Source organism: Ranitomeya variabilis, chromosome 6, assembly GCF_051348905.1.
Source record: "Ranitomeya variabilis isolate aRanVar5 chromosome 6, aRanVar5.hap1, whole genome shotgun sequence".
Classification (NCBI taxonomy): domain Eukaryota; kingdom Metazoa; phylum Chordata; class Amphibia; order Anura; family Dendrobatidae; genus Ranitomeya; species Ranitomeya variabilis.
Window position 1 is genome coordinate 34,004,037 of NC_135237.1, and position 17,195 is coordinate 34,021,231.

General features: G+C 44.7%; 1 protein-coding gene across 1 annotated transcript; it reads right to left on the reverse strand.

Annotated features, from left to right (window-relative positions):
- Positions 1 to 72: 72 nt before the first annotated feature.
- GATAD1 (GATA zinc finger domain containing 1) lies at positions 73 to 8,313 on the reverse strand. Its single transcript, XM_077268203.1, has 6 exons — positions 8,104 to 8,313; positions 2,872 to 3,090; positions 2,267 to 2,392; positions 1,861 to 1,920; positions 881 to 1,064; positions 73 to 741 (listed from the first exon to the last, which is right to left on the reverse strand). Exons 2-6 carry the CDS (start codon positions 3,088 to 3,090, stop codon positions 551 to 553), a joined length of 780 nt encoding a protein of 259 aa, XP_077124318.1. The 5' UTR covers positions 8,104 to 8,313; the 3' UTR covers positions 73 to 550.
- Positions 8,314 to 17,195: the final 8,882 nt, after the last annotated feature.

The following is a 17,195-nucleotide window of genomic DNA, read 5'->3' on the forward strand; positions in this document are numbered from 1 at the left end:
TTATTGCCTCTGCAGAAATATGCGGCGCCAATAGTTACACGAATATTATTTACAGGCCCATCGGTTGCAGACTTCCATTAACATGCATTTAATAGATGTCCTATGGAGCAACTCCAAAATTAAAAAGCAAATGTGCCAGACAACTTGCTGCAGCTCGTATCCAGTGTCGGGTCATGAAAAAAATGACATCATGATAAAAGAAAAAAAAAAAACCTACCGATCCGCTGTACTGATTTCACAAGGAGGATTTGTGCTTCCCTTACATTTAATTGTCCCAATTCCTTGTTTGTTTGTCACTACGAGTTAATTCTAAAGCTTCTCTTTATTACACCGCCGTCACTTTACTACCGAGCCGTCGCAGGACAGAGGTTATATACCGCTGCCGCAATACCGGGTCCATCCCTGCATCCGATAGGCTTCTGCAGCCATATTGTGGATGGATTATGGCTTAAGACTCCTCCAGAGAAGCCGAATCCTTCCTATTTTACACGACTGACCCTGCGCGTATCAGGATCACAGAATCTTCTTCATCCGCAAAGTCCAGACATGATTATAAGTGATTGCCGACAACATCCTTGATATTGATTGCCGGGGTGGGACCGACGTGAGTCCAGATATATCCTCTCTCAGGCCGGGTGGGTAACGTGGGGAATGGCGATGATCGGGGCTTGAAGTATTCAGATGGGGCATGACACACAAAGTCCAAACAGTCCATTTTCCGAGGAAGATCTTCATCCGGACCTTATAATGAAAAAAAAAAAAAGAGAAACAAAATCGATTAATCACTGACTAGAGATTATCGTCTCTATCCCACCATTATGTCCGTTGATCAGTCTGATGAAGGTTGCAATATTTTATGGCAAATAAATAATTCTGTTACCTATGATGTAGGTCGCTGGATCAAAGCCATCTTTAGGGCTACAGCCTGTAGGGATCAGCCACGACAGGGCCGCGCTCTTCTCACAGTACTGATCCTGAACAAAGCCCCTGATTTGCGCATAATATGTTTTACCGTCATCATCATCCACGACCGCAACCACGTCACCTATCTGATAATACAGACCCTGGGAAAAAGGAGCAAAGAGAGGTCATGTAATAGATGAAATCTTAATGGTTTCCCCAATACTGAACTTATTGTTGGAATAAACCCGGAAACAAGGCTGTGTGACGTGGAGAGGCAGTCTCCTGTAAAGCAACTAGTGTGATCCCTTCTGTACTTTACCGACATGACTTCACATAAACACAAGGTCAAGTCATAAACAGAGCAACTGTATAAAGGATTAAAAGGGTGATGTGCACTAATGGAATACCCCCCTGAAGACCCCCGAGGAGCATCATAACATTAAAGAACTGCTATACTTATCTCCCAAACCAGCGCTGGTCCACCAATCTCAGCGCCGTGTCCCATCTGCAATCTGATATCAACAATGTATTCCGTTCAGAAAAAAACTGAAAGCTGCAGCTGATCAGCAGCCGCTGATCGGCTGCAGCAGTCATATGACATTGTTTATGGCAGGTTACCGATGAGGGACATGGCACTGAAATTGAAAGAGCACCGGCAGTGTGGGTAGTAAGTATAGCATGTTTTTTTTATGCACCTTGGGTCAATTCAGAAGTGGACAGCCCCTTAAAGAACTTATAGCAGTAATCAATCTTAAAAGGAATCTGTCACCAGGTTTGGCCGATTCGAGTTACGCCCACCGCTTTTTAGGGCTTATCTACAGCATTGTTTGGAGGAAGCAGATTTTATTCTAACTATAAGGTGTCCAGTAGCTGAAGCTCATGTAATGTACATTAAAAAAAAAAAAAAAAAGATATCGGCACATATCAGATTAACGTTTCCTCTACAGAATGACGTACCTTGTGGAAGATGGAGTCAGAAGTCACTATTGTGGATACAGATTCTGGAGCTTTAATAGGCTACAAAAAAAAGAAAACAAGATTAAAACTATAAATGGAAATAATATTTTAATTCTGTTCCAGGATTCCATGAAAATTCAAATAATCAAATACATGAATGACAGTGAGACACAAACGTATCACCTACGATTAACGCTCAGTTTAAGAAAGTCTTTAGCCTAAAGGTTTTTTTATCAAAATACTTCTGGACGGATTAATTTTATGATACACTGATGGAGCTGCCCTGATACCATCGCTGCAGACATTCTTAATAGACAGAAATGATAGAATTCTCACAAAGACAAATCCTTGTACATTGAGTTCCGCTTCCATATAACCGGGAAGGTTCCGTATGTCATGGACTTACGTTTTTTAGCTTAAATATATGTCGCCTGCCTTTTCCCTTGGTTGAGACCTTCTTTTCTACGGCAGGAGCGGACTTGTACTTCGTGTTCCTCAGTCTGGCCGATCGTCTGTGGATCTCCTGTTTGGACTAAGGGAGAATACAGGAGGGACATAAGACGACAAACAGGTCACAGCTCCAGCCCAAATAAGCCACAAATCTCATTAACGAGGTTTTTCAGGTTCAAGGTTATAGTTCTAATACGGCAAGATTCAATGTAACATATTGTACTGAAAAAAATGTGGTGAAAAAGCAGGAAAAAAAACAAAACCAGCAATGCTGTCATTATTTTGTGTTTTTATTTATTTTTTTTTAATTTTTATTTATAGCATTTATTGTACGTTAAAAGCAACCTGGCAACAGGATTCTCCAGGTCATTATGATTACAGTGATGCCAAAAATAAAAAAAATATATAATAATAATAATAATAATAATAATAATAATATATATATATATATATATATATATATATATATATATGTTTTTTTAACTTCAATTTTGGAATGGAAAAAATAAACACTAATAATTTTGGGGGCTGCTCCTTCATGCAGCTGTCGCCATCTCTTGCCTGTTTACTGCCTCCTCCGTTGCTTTGCTGAGCAGTTGAAGTACTGGCAAAACTTGTCCCGGTGCTGCTGGTCGGGGCACCTCCGGTGTGATTGCCGCCCCCGGTGCCTCCTTTGCCGGTGCAGCTGTTGCACAGAATCTCCCCCTGGCTTCCTTTCTTCCACATGGAGGAGGAGGTGGTCTTGCACATGCTGCATGTCGGCTTCACTCCAAGAGGCATCTGCAATAAAATGGCAAAATACCAACAGTAACTACATACACATAGTATACAGCAGAATCTGAGGTGGGCTCTTTAATTACCGCACCCACATGTTGCTCCTTAAAGTATTGTGCAGGCAGTGATAGATAAATAAGCTGCCACTATACAATAGACTGCCCTCACTGATACACAGACTTGTTTTGGTGTATCACAATGAACTGATCAAGACAAGGGGGGAAATGTGCAGAAAGCTCGGAGCACACAGCAACCATACGATTTACTAATGGAGCAGCCAGCGGTGATCAGCACTACTGCACCAATATACAAGACCAGCGCCATAGCTCTGATGTGTCACAAAAAAAACCTCTGGAGGGTCTTGAATGATGTAATTACAAATGCTTCTCACATAATTAGAATATCATCAAAAAGTTGATTTATTTCAGTTCTTCAATACAAAAAGTTAAACTCATTATATAAAGTCATTACAGAGTGATCTAGTTCACGTGTTTATTTCTGTTAATGTTGATGATTCTGGCTTACAGCCAATGAAAACCCAAAAGTCATTATCTCAGTAAATTAGAGGGAAGCATAAAGTGCTCTAAAATTTCCTGGTAGACGGCTGCGCTGACTTTGGTCTTGATAGAACCCAGTGGACCTACACCAGCAGATGACATGGCTCCCCAAACCATCACTGATTGTGGAAACTTCACACTAGACCTCAAGCAGCTTGGATTGTGGCCTCTCTACTCTTCCTCCAGACTCTGGGACCTTGATTTCCAAATGAAATTAAAGATTTACTTTCATCTGAAAACAACACCTTGGACCACTGAGTAACAGTCCAGTTCTTTTCCTCCTTGGCCCAGGTAAGACGCTTCTGGCGTTGTCTATTGGTTATGAGTGGCCTGACACAAGGAATGCGACACTTGTAGCCCATGTCCTGGATACGTCTGTGTGTGGAGGCTCTTGAAGCAATGACTCCAGCAGCAGTCCACTCCTTGTGAATCTTCCCCAAAATAATTGAATAGCCTTTTCTTAACAATCCTTTCAAGGCTGCAGTTATTCCGGTTGCTTGTGCACCTTTTTCTACCACACTTTTTCCTTCCACTCAACTTTCCATTAATATGCTTGGATACAGCACTCTGTGAACAGCTGGCTTCTTTATCAATGACCTTTTGTGGCTTACCCTCCTTGTGGAGTGTGTCAGTGATGCCTTCTGGACATCTGTCAACTCTGCAGTCTTCCCCATGATTGTGGAGCTACTGAAACAGACTAAGGGACCTTTATAAATGCTTAGGAAGTGTTACTGAGATAATGACACTTGGGTTTTCATTGGCAGTAAGCCATAATCATCAACATTAACAAAAATAAACACTTGAAATAGATCACTCTGTGTGTAGTGACTCTATATACAGTGCCTTGCGAAAGTATTCGGCTCCCTGGAACTTTTCAACCTTTTCCCCACTTATCATGCTTTAAACAAAGATACCAAATGTAAATGTTTGGTGAAGAATCAACAACAAGTGGAACACAATTGTGAAGTTGAACGAAATTTATTGGTTATTTAAAATTTTTGTAGGAATTCAAAAACTGAAAAGTGGGGCGTGCAATATTATTCGGCCCCTTTACTTTCAGTGCAGCAAACTCACTCCAGAAGTTCATGGTGGATCTCTGAATGATCCAGTGTTGTCCTAAATGCCTAATGATGATAAATATGATCCACCTGTGTGTAATCAAGTCTCCGTATAAATGCACCGAATACTTTTGCAAGGCACTGTAATATATGATTTTCACTTTTTGCATTGAACAACTGAAATAAATCAACTTTTCAATGATATTCTAATCTAGTGAGAAGCACCTGTATACAGAATATCCCACAAGTAAAAACAATGTTCCTCAACTTCAGCAGGATGTCAACATCACTTCATCTACAAATCAGCTAGAAGACAAAAGAAGCAGAAGGGGTTATCTGATGTTCAATACAAGAGTGCCCCAACAGGGAATATGAATATCACAGCTGCAGGAGGCGTAGTGGTCCTGAGTTACATCCTGTATTATACTCCAGAGCTGCACTCACTATTCTGCTGGTGCAGTCACTGTGTACATACATTAGTGATCCTGAGTTACATCCTGTATTATACTCCAGAGCTGCACTCACTATTCTACTGGTGCAGTCACTGTGTACATACATTACATTACTGATCCTGAGTTACATCCTGTATTATACTCCAGAGCTGCACTCACTATTCTGCTGCTGCAGTCACTGTGTACATACATTACATTACTGATCCTGAGTTACCTCCTGTATTATACTCCAGAGCTGCACTCACTATTCTGCTGCTGCAGTCACTGTGCACATACATTACATTACTGATCCTGAGTTACATCCTGTATAATACCCCAGAGCTGCACTCACTATTCTGCTGGTGCAGTCACTGTGTACATACATTACATTACTGATCCTGAGTTACATCCTGTATTATACTCCAGAGCTGCACTCACTATTCTGCTGGTGCAGTCACTGTGTACATACATTACATTACTGATCCTGAGTTACATCCTGTATTATACTCCAGAGCTGCACTCACTATTCTGCTGCTGCAGTCACTGTGCACATACATTACATTACTGATCCCGAGTTACATCCTGTATAATACCCCAGAGCTGCACTCACTATTCTGCTGGTGCAGTCACTGTGTACATACATTACATTACTGATCCTGAGTTACATCCTGTATTGTACCCCAGAGCTGCACTCACTATTCTGCTGGTGCAGTCACTGTGTACATACATTACATTACTTATCCTGAGTTACCTCCTGTATTATACCCCAGAGCTGCACTCACTATTCTGCTGGTGCAGTCACTGTGTACATACATTACATTACTGATCCTGAGTTACATCCTGTATTATACTCCAGAGCTGCACTCACTATTCTGCTGGTGCAGTCACTGTGTACATACATTACATTACTGATCCTGAGTTACATCCTGTATTGTACCCCAGAGCTGCACTCACTATTCTGCTGGTGCAGTCACTGTGTACATACATTACATTACTTATCCTGAGTTACATCCTGTATTATACTCTAGAGCTGCACTCACTATTCTGCTGGTGCAGTCACTGTGTACATACATTACATTACTGATCCTGAGTTACATCCTGTATTATACCCCAGAGCTGCACTCACTATTCTGCTGGTGCAGTCACTGTGTACATACATTACTGATCCTGAATTACATCCTGTATCATCATGTGCGGTGGATTGGAAGACTAGTCGTGAGCACTGCAATATTTGTTTTATAACATTTGTGGCTAATTATTGATGAGCGAATATACTCGTTGCTCGAGATTTCCCGAGCACGCTCGTGTGTCCTCCGTGTATTTGTTAGTGCTCGGAGATTTAGTTTTTATCACTTCAGCTGAATGATTTACATCTGTTAGCCAGGCTAAGTACATGTGGGGGTTGCCTGGTTGCTAGGGAACCCCCACATGTACTCAGCCTTGCTAACAGATGTAAATCATTCAGCTGAAGTGATAAAAACTATTGCTAATATAAACATATTTTAAACAGTGGTTTGTTCCTTTTGTGGCTTCCCGACATGTAATCACACGTTGGATGCAGGGGGGTATGGGGAGACCTCAGGCGGTGCTGCCAAATCCACCGATGCACAGAATCTCCCCCTTAGACTATGTGCACAGGGATTTTTAAAAAATTTTTAGTTGTCAAAAGTGAAGGTGTGTCTATTACAAATAACGCTCCTTCTTAGGAGTTTTCAAGTGTTTATTTCCAATGCGTTCTTTGCTGCCTTCTGGTTTAGAGCAGATTCCATCACGCACTGTCTAATGTAATACCGAAACTGTGAAATAAAATAAATGCTCAAAAGACTGAAGGTGTAAAGGGGATTCACAATAGAGGTGAAGAGAAAGAGTCTTAAGTGATTTTCCAGAGTGATCACCCCCCATATACAGCCCGCAGCAGAACACCCCCCATATACAGCCCGCAGCAGAACACCCCCCACATACAGCCCGCAGCAGAACACCCCCCAATATACAGCCCGCAGCAGAACACCCCCCATATACGGCCCGCAGCAGAACACCCCCCACATACAGCCCGCAGCAGAACACCCCCCCATATACGGCCCGCAGCAGAACACCCCCTACATACAGCCCGCAGCAGAACACCCCCAGATACGGCCCGCAGCAGAACACCCCCAGATACGGCCCGCAGCAGAACACCCCCATATACCGCCCGCAGCAGAACACCCCCCAATATACAGCCAGCAGAACACCCCCAGATACGGCCCGCAGCAGAACACCCCCCATATACGGCCCGCAGCAGAACACCCCCATATACCGCCCGCAGCAGAACACCCCCCATATACAGCCAACAGCAAAACACCCCCCATACACGGCCCGCAGAAGAACACCCCCCAATATACGGCCCGCAGCAGAACACCCCCCATACACGGCCCGCAGCAGAACACCCCCCAATATACGGCCCGCAGCAGAACACCCCCCATACACGGCCCGCAGCAGAACACCCCCCAATATACGGCCCGCAGAACACCCCCCAATATACAGCCAGCAGAAGAACACCCCCATATACAGCCCGCAGCAGAACACCCCCAATATACGGCCCGCAGCAGAACACCCCCATATACCGCCCGCAGCAGAACACCCCCATATACCGCCCGCAGCAGAACACCCCCCATATACGGCCCGCAGCAGAACACCCCCATATACCGCCCGCAGCAGAACACCCCCATATATACGGCCCGCAGCAGAACACCCCCCATATACCGCCCGCACACAGCGGCCCACGCCAGCAGTGACTGGACCGAGTGACAATAAAACTGCCGAGGCCACATCAGCACACACGGCTCCATTACTGATAAACTAAAAAACCTCAAATATCAGAAGATCCATTTTTTCACCAGAAAATTATGGGAACCGGATGTTATTGGGATTCCACAGCATGACTGGTATACAACTAGTACTACATGTCCCAGCATGCCTGGCTGAGGGCGCACACACCTCGGGAGTCCTAAGAGGGCGCTCGGAAATCCACTACGGAGACCGGACGGCGGCAGAAGCGGAACGTAGAGGACAGCGACCGACGGGGGCGCGACTGCTGAGACCAGTGACGTCACCGGAAGGGGCGGAGCCTCCCACAGGGCACACCAGGAAACAGCACGGAAGCTGCAGTCAGTGAGTGAAAGTGTGCGGCACCGAGCAAGTGTGCGGCACCGAGCAAGTGTGCGGCACCGAGCAAGTGTGCGGCAGATAGAGGAGCCGCAGGATGGAGGGGCTGCATGTTGTGCATACCGAGGGAAGATGTGATGTTATTTGTATGGGGCTGCACGTTGTGGATACCCAGGGAAGGTGCGATGTTATTTGTATGGGGCTGCACGTTGTGGATACCCGGGGAAGGCACGATGTTATTTGTATGGGGCTGCACGTTGTGGATACCCGGGGAAGGCGTGATGTTATTTGTATGGGGCTGCACGTTGTGGATACCCGGGGAAGGCACGATGTTATTTGTATGGGGCTGCACGTTGTGGATACCCGGGGAAGGCACGATGTTATTTGTATGGGGCTGCACGTTGTGGATACCCGGGGAAGGCGCGATGTTTTGTGTGGGGCTGCACGTTGTGGATACCCAGGGAAGGTGCGATGTTATTTGTATGGGGCTGCACGTTGTGGATACCCGGGGAAGGCACGATGTTATTTGTATGGGGCTGCACGTTGTGGATACCCGGGGAAGGCGTGATGTTATTTGTATGGGGCTGCACGTTGTGGATACCCGGGGAAGGTGTGATGTTATTTGTATGGGGCTGCACGTTGTGGATACCCGGGGAAGGCACGATGTTATTTGTATGGGGCTGCACGTTGTGGATACCCGGGGAAGGCACGATGTTATTTGTATGGGGCTGCACGTTGTGGATACCCGGGGAAGGCGCGATGTTTTGTGTGGGGCTGCACGTTGTGGATACCCAGGGAAGGTGCGATGTTATTTGTATGGGGCTGCACGTTGTGGATACCCGGGGAAGGCACGATGTTATTTGTATGGGGCTGCACGTTGTGGATACCCGGGGAAGATGTGATGTTATTTGTATGGGGCTGCACGTTGTGGATACCCAGGGAAGGGGTGATGTTATTTGTATGGGGCTGCACGTTGTGGATACCCAGGGAAGGTGCGATGTTATTTGTATGGGGCTGCACGTTGTGGATACCCAGGGAAGGTGCGATGTTATTTGTATGGGGCTGCACGTTGTGGATACCCGGGGAAGGCACGATGTTATTTGTATGGGGCTGCACGTTGTGGATACCCGGGGAAGGTGTGATGTTATTTGTATGGGGCTGCACGTTGTGGATACCCGGGGAAGGCGCGATGTTTTGTATGGGGCTGCACGTTGTGGATACCCGGGGAAGGCGCGATGTTTTGTATGGGGCTGCACGTTGTGGATACCCGGGGAAGGCGCGATGTTATTTGTATGGGGCTGCACGTTGTGGATACCCGGGGAAGGCGCGATGTTTTGTATGGGGCTGCATGTTGTGGATACCCGGGGAAGGTGTGATGTTATTTGTATGGGGCTGCACGTTGTGGATACCCGGGGAAGATGCGATGTTATTTGTATGGGGCTGCACGTTGTGGATGCCCGGGGAAGGTGCGATGTTATTTGTATGGGGCTGCACGTTGTGGATACCCGGGGAAGGTGTGATATTTGTTTGGGGCTGCACGTTGTGGATACCCGGGGAAGGGGTGATGTTATTTGTATGGGGCTGCACGTTGTGGATACCCGGGGAAGGTGTGATATTTGTATGGGGCTGCACGTTGTGGATACCCGGGGAAGATGCGATGTTATTTGTATGGGGCTGCACGTTGTGGATGCCCGGGGAAGGTGCGATGTTATTTGTATGGGGCTGCATGTTGTGGATACCCGGGGAAGGTGTGATATTTGTTTGGGGCTGCACGTTGTGGATACCCGGGGAAGGGGAGATGTTATTTGTATGGGGCTGCACGTTGTGGATACCCGGGGAAGATGCGATGTTATTTGTATGGGGCTGCACGTTGTGGATGCCCGGGGAAGGTGCGATGTTATTTGTATGGGGCTGCACGTTGTGGATACCCGGGGAAGGTGTGATATTTGTTTGGGGCTGCACGTTGTGGATACCCGGGGAAGGGGTGATGTTATTTGTATGGGGCTGCACGTTGTGGATGCCCGGGGAAGGGGTGATATTTGTATGGGGCTGCACGTTGTGGATACCCGGGGAAGGTGTGATGTTATTTGTATGGGGCTGCACGTTGTGGATACCCGGGGAAGGTGCGATGTTATTTGTATGGGGCTGCATGTTGAATAAGGGGCAGAGGTGATGCTGTTTATGTGTAGCTGAATGTTCCGGGGGCTACATAGAGATGAGATGCTACTTATATGTAGCTGAATGCTGGGGGTTATAGGTGGTGATGCCAGTTGCGTGGGGCTGCATGATGAAGATTGCACAAGGAAGAGAGTGATGTCATTTGCATGGGGCTGTTTGTTGGGTTCACAGGGAATGGAGTTATGTTACTTGCAGGGGATATGTTGGGGAATCTGAAGGGAGGGATGGTTACTAGTGATGAGCGAGTATACTCGTTGCTCGGGTGACATCCGAGTATTTTTTTTAGTTTTCATCGCCTCAGCTGAATGATTTACAGCTACTAGCCAGGCTGAGTACATGTGGGGGTTGCCTGGTTGCTAGGGAATCCCCACATGTACTCAGCCTGTCTAGCAGGCGTAAATCATTCAGCTGAGGTGATGAAAACGAAATCTCCGAACACTAACAAATACTCGGAGGTCACCTGAGCGTGCTCAGGAAAGCTTGAGCAACGAGTACACTCGCTCATCACTAGTGGTTATTAGTTACATGAGGAGTATCCTTTACAAAAAACAAAACTGGACCGAAGCGCTAACATTCAGGTAGTTGTACCTTGCCGGCCTGCCGTGCACAGCACCGTTCTTCCCTGCCGCAAAGTGATCACAGACGCTCCTGCTGGGCATTCAGCTGTCTGTGCGGACGTCACGTCTACAGAGCGGAGGCTTCTTTTCCAGTCGGCGGGTCGGGACTTCCGAGGTCATTCTGATTGACAGCTGGATCCCTGCTGCCTAACTGGGGGAGCCGATTGTCAATCAGAATGATGTCAGAAGTCCTGCCCCATCCGTCAGCAGAGGCAGCGGAATCCACAGCAGGAGTGTGACCGCTCTGTGCCAGGGAAGAATGGCGCCATGCACAACAGGCAGGTGAGGTGCAATTACCTGCCTGTTAGAGCTTAGGTACATTTGTTTTTTTTGTAATATTTACCCTTAAATATTGAGAATTATGTCTGGTCCACTGCTCCCTGCACTGCCACGTTTGCTGATTGTTGGTCAATTAATAGCCTGTTAATTCACAGACCGCCCTTCACGATGCGCTGCTGAGAACGACCATCTTTTGTTCAAACAAAAAGATTAGGGATGAGCGAATATCTTTGAATAAATCCTTATCTGAATAGCTGGAGCGCTCCCAATAATCACCTGTCCGGCGCCGCAGCTACATGTGTACATGGGGAGCCTGTGTGTTGTGACTGTCACACAGCCGTGCCACATGCAGCTGTGGAGCCGGACAGCTGATTATCGGGGGGGGGGGGGGCGCTCCAGGTATTCGGTAAGCGCTATAGCTATTCCGATAAGGACTCACCCGAAGCTATTCTCTCATTTCTGAAAAAGTTGATTACAGCCGATGGAAAAAGCATTTTGCTCATCAATCATGCTGCTGATCACCCAATGGTCTTGAAACAATATTTATGCAGGGTAAATGGACAATTATGCATTCCCAAACTTAAGAATATATACTTCTACTGACCCAAACCCTAAAATGTGATCAAAACCACACAAAAAAAGCCACAGAACTTTTGAGATTCAGTTCTATGGAGCAATGGAACAAAACTGGAACTTTTCAGATCTAAGGATCAGCAATATGTCTAGAGGATGAATGAAGCACGCTTTGAAAAGAACACCCTGATTATAATAAAGCATGGCAGTGGCTCCGTGATGCCTACAGGGAAGCATGGCAGGGGCTCGGTGATGCCTACAGGGAAGCATGGCCGTGGCTCAGTGATGCCTACAGGGAAGCATGGCGGTGGCTCGGTGATATAAGAAAAGTGGACTAAGAACACCGAGAGTGTTCGAAACGCGTTCAGCTATTTCATGGATGTCCCTCTGTAAATATGTTTTTCGCTGATTTTGAAATGCAGGGTTTCCATTTTTAATAATTTTTGGAATAAAGAATTTTTTTATCTTTAAATACTTTCTGAGGTGGATCTTATCTTCAATTACGTGGCTCGGTGATGCCTACAGGGAAGCATGGCCGTGGCTCAGTGATGCCTAGAGAGAAGCATGGCGGGGGCTCGGTGATGCCTATAGGGAAAGGGAAGCATGGCGGGGGCTCGGTGATGCCTACAGGGAAGCATGGCGGGGGCTCAGCGACGTCTGCAGGGTAACATGGCGGGGGCTCGGCGATGTTTACAGTAATGTGATGGGGGCTGCTTTGCTCCCTCAGGCACTGCAATCTTCAACATGTGAAGAACAAGTTGGATTCAATCAAGCATCAGTGAATGATAGAAGTAAACGTCTTGCCTTCTGTGAGGAAGCTCAATCTTTGGCCATATTGAACCTTCCAACAGGACAACGATCCCAATCATACTTCAAAGTCCAACCATGACTTGGTTTCGGAAGAAGTCCTGGAATATTTTGGAGTGGCCGTCAGAATTGGAACATGTAATCCTAAGAATATTAGTGAAGTGGAGACCACTGCCATTCAGGAATTGTCTAGCCTTCCTCGGGATCGCTGTTGGAACCTGGGGTCTGGCGATGCATCACATTTTCAGCTGGTCATAGGAGCCAGGGGGGCTCCAAGTACTGAAGATGCTTGTAATGAAGGGGTTCAATAATTCTAAAACCAGCATCTTATTAGTTGTCCTGAGCTATAGAAACTATTCTTTGCTAATTCTACAATAAGGGAGGAATAATTTGCATTCTAACTGTATTTTTTTTTTAGATTGTAAGAAAAACGTATCAAGTGCATTCAGCACAAATAAAACACTGAATATGATAATGATCACATAACGGCTGCTGCTAAAATCCCGCTTAATAAGGTCAATGAAACCTTCACCAGATGTGCACATCGGATCAAACGAGACAAACGAAGAAGCGTTAAAGTAATAAATGTTTAATCAGTTTTTGTTGTTGCATTGTATGAACAGCATTCATTTGGCCGAACATCTACATTGTTATATCCTAATGTATAGAAAATGGGAATGTATCAAGTATACTCATGAAAGTGCAAATAACAAGTCAAGGTTACAGGAATCATCTGTGTCTTTACATTATAAAATAACCGGTTTACAAAAAAAAAAAAAGTCACCAGCTTCATAATTAGTGGATCTGAGAATTGTATCTTCTGCTGAATGTGGTTGCCAATTAATCCCTTGTGGTAGGTGTAGTGGCGCCATATTGGTTGTCTCACAGCTGTCCCAGAAACAAATAAGTTCTGATCAATCAAATCATGATTAACGATAGGGACGAGCGGACTCATCGAATTCGACCGAACTTTAATCCAAAGGTCGGTTTGTGTTCCCGAACTTGAACCCCATAGAAATCAACGGGGACCCGAACTTTGGATCTGGAAAAAAGAATCTCTAAAAGGTGCCGTGGCTCTGTCCAAATGGGGAACTTTATTTTACCCCCGTTATATGACTCAGGAGCTTATGCAAAACTAAAAACGGAAGTTCGGAAACCCAGAACTGATAAGTGGCTTTGTGCACTATTGCTAAAGCCCAACAATGACTCTCAGGGTGTTTTCAAATCTTAGAACTTTTTTACAGTTTTTCTAAGGTTACAAACATTTTCTTCACTGTAGGGAAGTCATTTTCGAGCAGCGGTATTGCTGAGATTTTACTGCAGGTCTCGGGCAATTCTGAGTTGATCCTTTGGACCAGGGTCCATTGTTTGAGGACTCAATGACCCTCGAGTGGTAGTTGGAAAACAATGGACCAGCACGACCCACTACAGCAATTTATCAAATCCTGTTCACAGTGCAGTCAAATGCTGCACATTTTAAAAATAGCCGTACCCATAAGTACAGAACTCAAGTAAAAGGGGGCAAATATTTAGATTACAAGTACCCCATTCAAACTTTTGAGATAGTTATACCCTCAGGGCCGGCACTATTGAATCAGTAGCCACAGGGCATCGCGCACCAGTCCAATTTCCATTACAGAGTAGAAAACAAATAATGCAAAAAAATGTTACAAACAATCAACACAAATGAATATGGGTTCTAATAATTTATATTACTTTTTTTAATCATTTTTCTTCATTAAAGAATAGTTTTCACATCAATGATCAGTAAATGTAACGCTTTGGCCTTATTCCGACATCAGTGATTTTTCTGGTACGCAAAAATAAACTTAGTCCTAGTTTCATCAGGGTTTTACTTTTCACGTACGGAAAAAAAAAAATTACAAAGCTTTTTCTACCCATTACAATGTTAATCACGGGCTGTGAACTGAGCCATCCGTGTGCTGCCTGTGACTTTCACGGACCCATAGACTTGTAGGGGTCTATTCGATGGAAATGTCTCTATAGATTGTACTGGGTATGCACCAACCACTGATGGGACTCATATGTGAAAAACAGACGTCTGAATGAGGCCTTAAAGAGAGTAATGGCGCCTATGAAAAAAAATTAAATTCTAAGAAGGCAAACAATGCTCCGGCGGATTTCAAGTTGTATTTTCAGATCTATAACAGCAGCAAGTATAAAGGGGCTCTCCACCAAAGAACAAAAATCTGATTAATAAAAGTAGACTGGGAAGGAAAATGGTAATAGCCTGACTGTTGCCAGACTATTTTCCCCTCCCCTTTAAAGATCAAGGATGAACAAGTGTGATACAGGAAGATACGGGTCGGGAATTCTTGCAGCATGCCAATTGCACATTTATCTCCTTTATGCCTTAGTAATCAGATTTCTAATCAAGGTGAAAAAACCCTTTAAAGAGTAAACTTTTTTAAATTAACTATTGATAAGCCTTTGCAAAAGTTTTCTGTAATATACTCCACTGCTGTTTTAGCTGCCTAGTTGATAATCTTTTATAAGCTGCTTTTAACTGCAGTTCAAGTATGAATTGGTCCTCAAAACCCTCCTGCCTCTTGGAGCAGAGGAGCTCACAGGGGGATGAGGTTTGTAAAAGGGTTTCGGTATGTGCACACTACATATGTTTCAGGCAGATTACACCTGAAAAGCCATAGCAAAAAAAACTTAAAACAATGCACATCCATGTAAAAACAATATTGCTGTGCACACGTTCGTCTTTTGTTTTAACCGCTTCAAGATTCGGAAACCCTGTACCTGTTAGTACACGTAGGACATGCATACTTTGGGTGGCTTCGGCAAGAAAAATTTCAAGGTCTTAAAGATGTCGTGTGCACATATTCTTTGAGTATGGATTTTTGCTAGAGCCACAGTTCAAAGCAACTTCTAAAAGATCATAAACCAGGCAGTTAAAACTGCACTTTCAGTGTAGGGTTTGACAGAGAACAAAGCAAAATGAGGAAATGGAACGTACAGTAGCTACCCAAAAGTTTAGCTTTTTTTTTTTTTTTTTTTTTAAGTGTGATAACTTCTGTCTGGTTGCTGTGATGCAGTTTTCCTTATGATGTTCGTAAACCAGAAGATAATATTATTCTGAGCTTGAAGTCAGGCAAACGCCAAAAAGATGTAGGAATGGAATTCAACTGCTCTCAGAGTCAAGTGTCACGTATAATTAAGAAAGAAAAAGAAGGTTATGGAACAGCTGACAAACCTAGAAATGGACGACCGCGGAAAACTTCCTCCAAAGTTGATCACATTATTAAGAAAAAGTCAGTATCTGATGTCCATAAAAGTGCTGTATAGATTTTGCATGAAATTATGGAAGAATATGGGGTCAAAGTGATTTGCCAAAGTGTGGGGTGATGGCTAAGAGCAGTAGGGTGGAATGCACGAGTTCGAGTCTAGAAGTCTTTGATTTATGCAATGAAACAGAAGGTCTGACTTTTTGGCCAAAGCACAGAGTCAATGGAAAGAGACAGATTGGTCTAATCTAATCTGTTTGGTGGTGATGGCAAGCACTGTATGTACCGTCCAATTGGAAATTGTAATGATGTAAGGTACCACACACCTACAGTGAAACATGGTGGTGGCAATGTCATGGTTTTGGGTTGTTTTTCTGCATCTGCCATTGGCCCTCTGCATAGAATTGATGGAAATAAGAATGCTACCATTCATACCACTTTTAGTTGCTACTGATATTATATATATTTGCAAAGACTTCGATAAATTAAAAAAAGTTTACCCTTTAAACATTGTCAGACAGTAGTTGCTGGTTAGCAGACGCGCAATAGTTGGTCTTCCCTGTTTCACAAAAAAATGTTCATTTGTTGCATCCTAAAAACACGATTACAAAGACAATCAGATTAAAGCCGCGACAAGGGACTAGAACCGTTGTCCCGAAAACCAGACCATTTCACATCAACGTAGTACAAGAACCGCGATCGCGTCTCCACCCTCTGGACACGGCGTGCGGGTCATCCCTAGTGGTCTCGCACAAGGAGCCTCCTAACCCAACGCATATTGCAGGTTTTATCAAATGATATATGTTTATTTTCACTACAACAGGAATGAACACATCAAATATATACAGTGGAATAACCCCAAACAGCAGTCAGGTCTAGGTCTAGCTCTGGATTAGTCACTTATCAATACTACTGGCGGACATTTTGTAGCCCCAATACATAGGATTAGAAAAAAAAGATTCAGGTTTATCCTATATGGGGCTCTTTTTTGAACACTTTTTTTTCCCCAAGCCCATACAACCCCTTTAAAATATTGTTTGCGATCAAAAAATGGCAGCCGACTAATTTTTAGGTGACAGATTCACTGTAAAAGGAAAAAGGCCATGACTGGTTTAGTGGAGGTTGTAGTATAGATTTTCTCGTTACTTTACGCCCAATGCTCCCATACAGTTTGGCAAATACAACCCGAGAAGGAAAAGGCACAGGAACGTCTCGT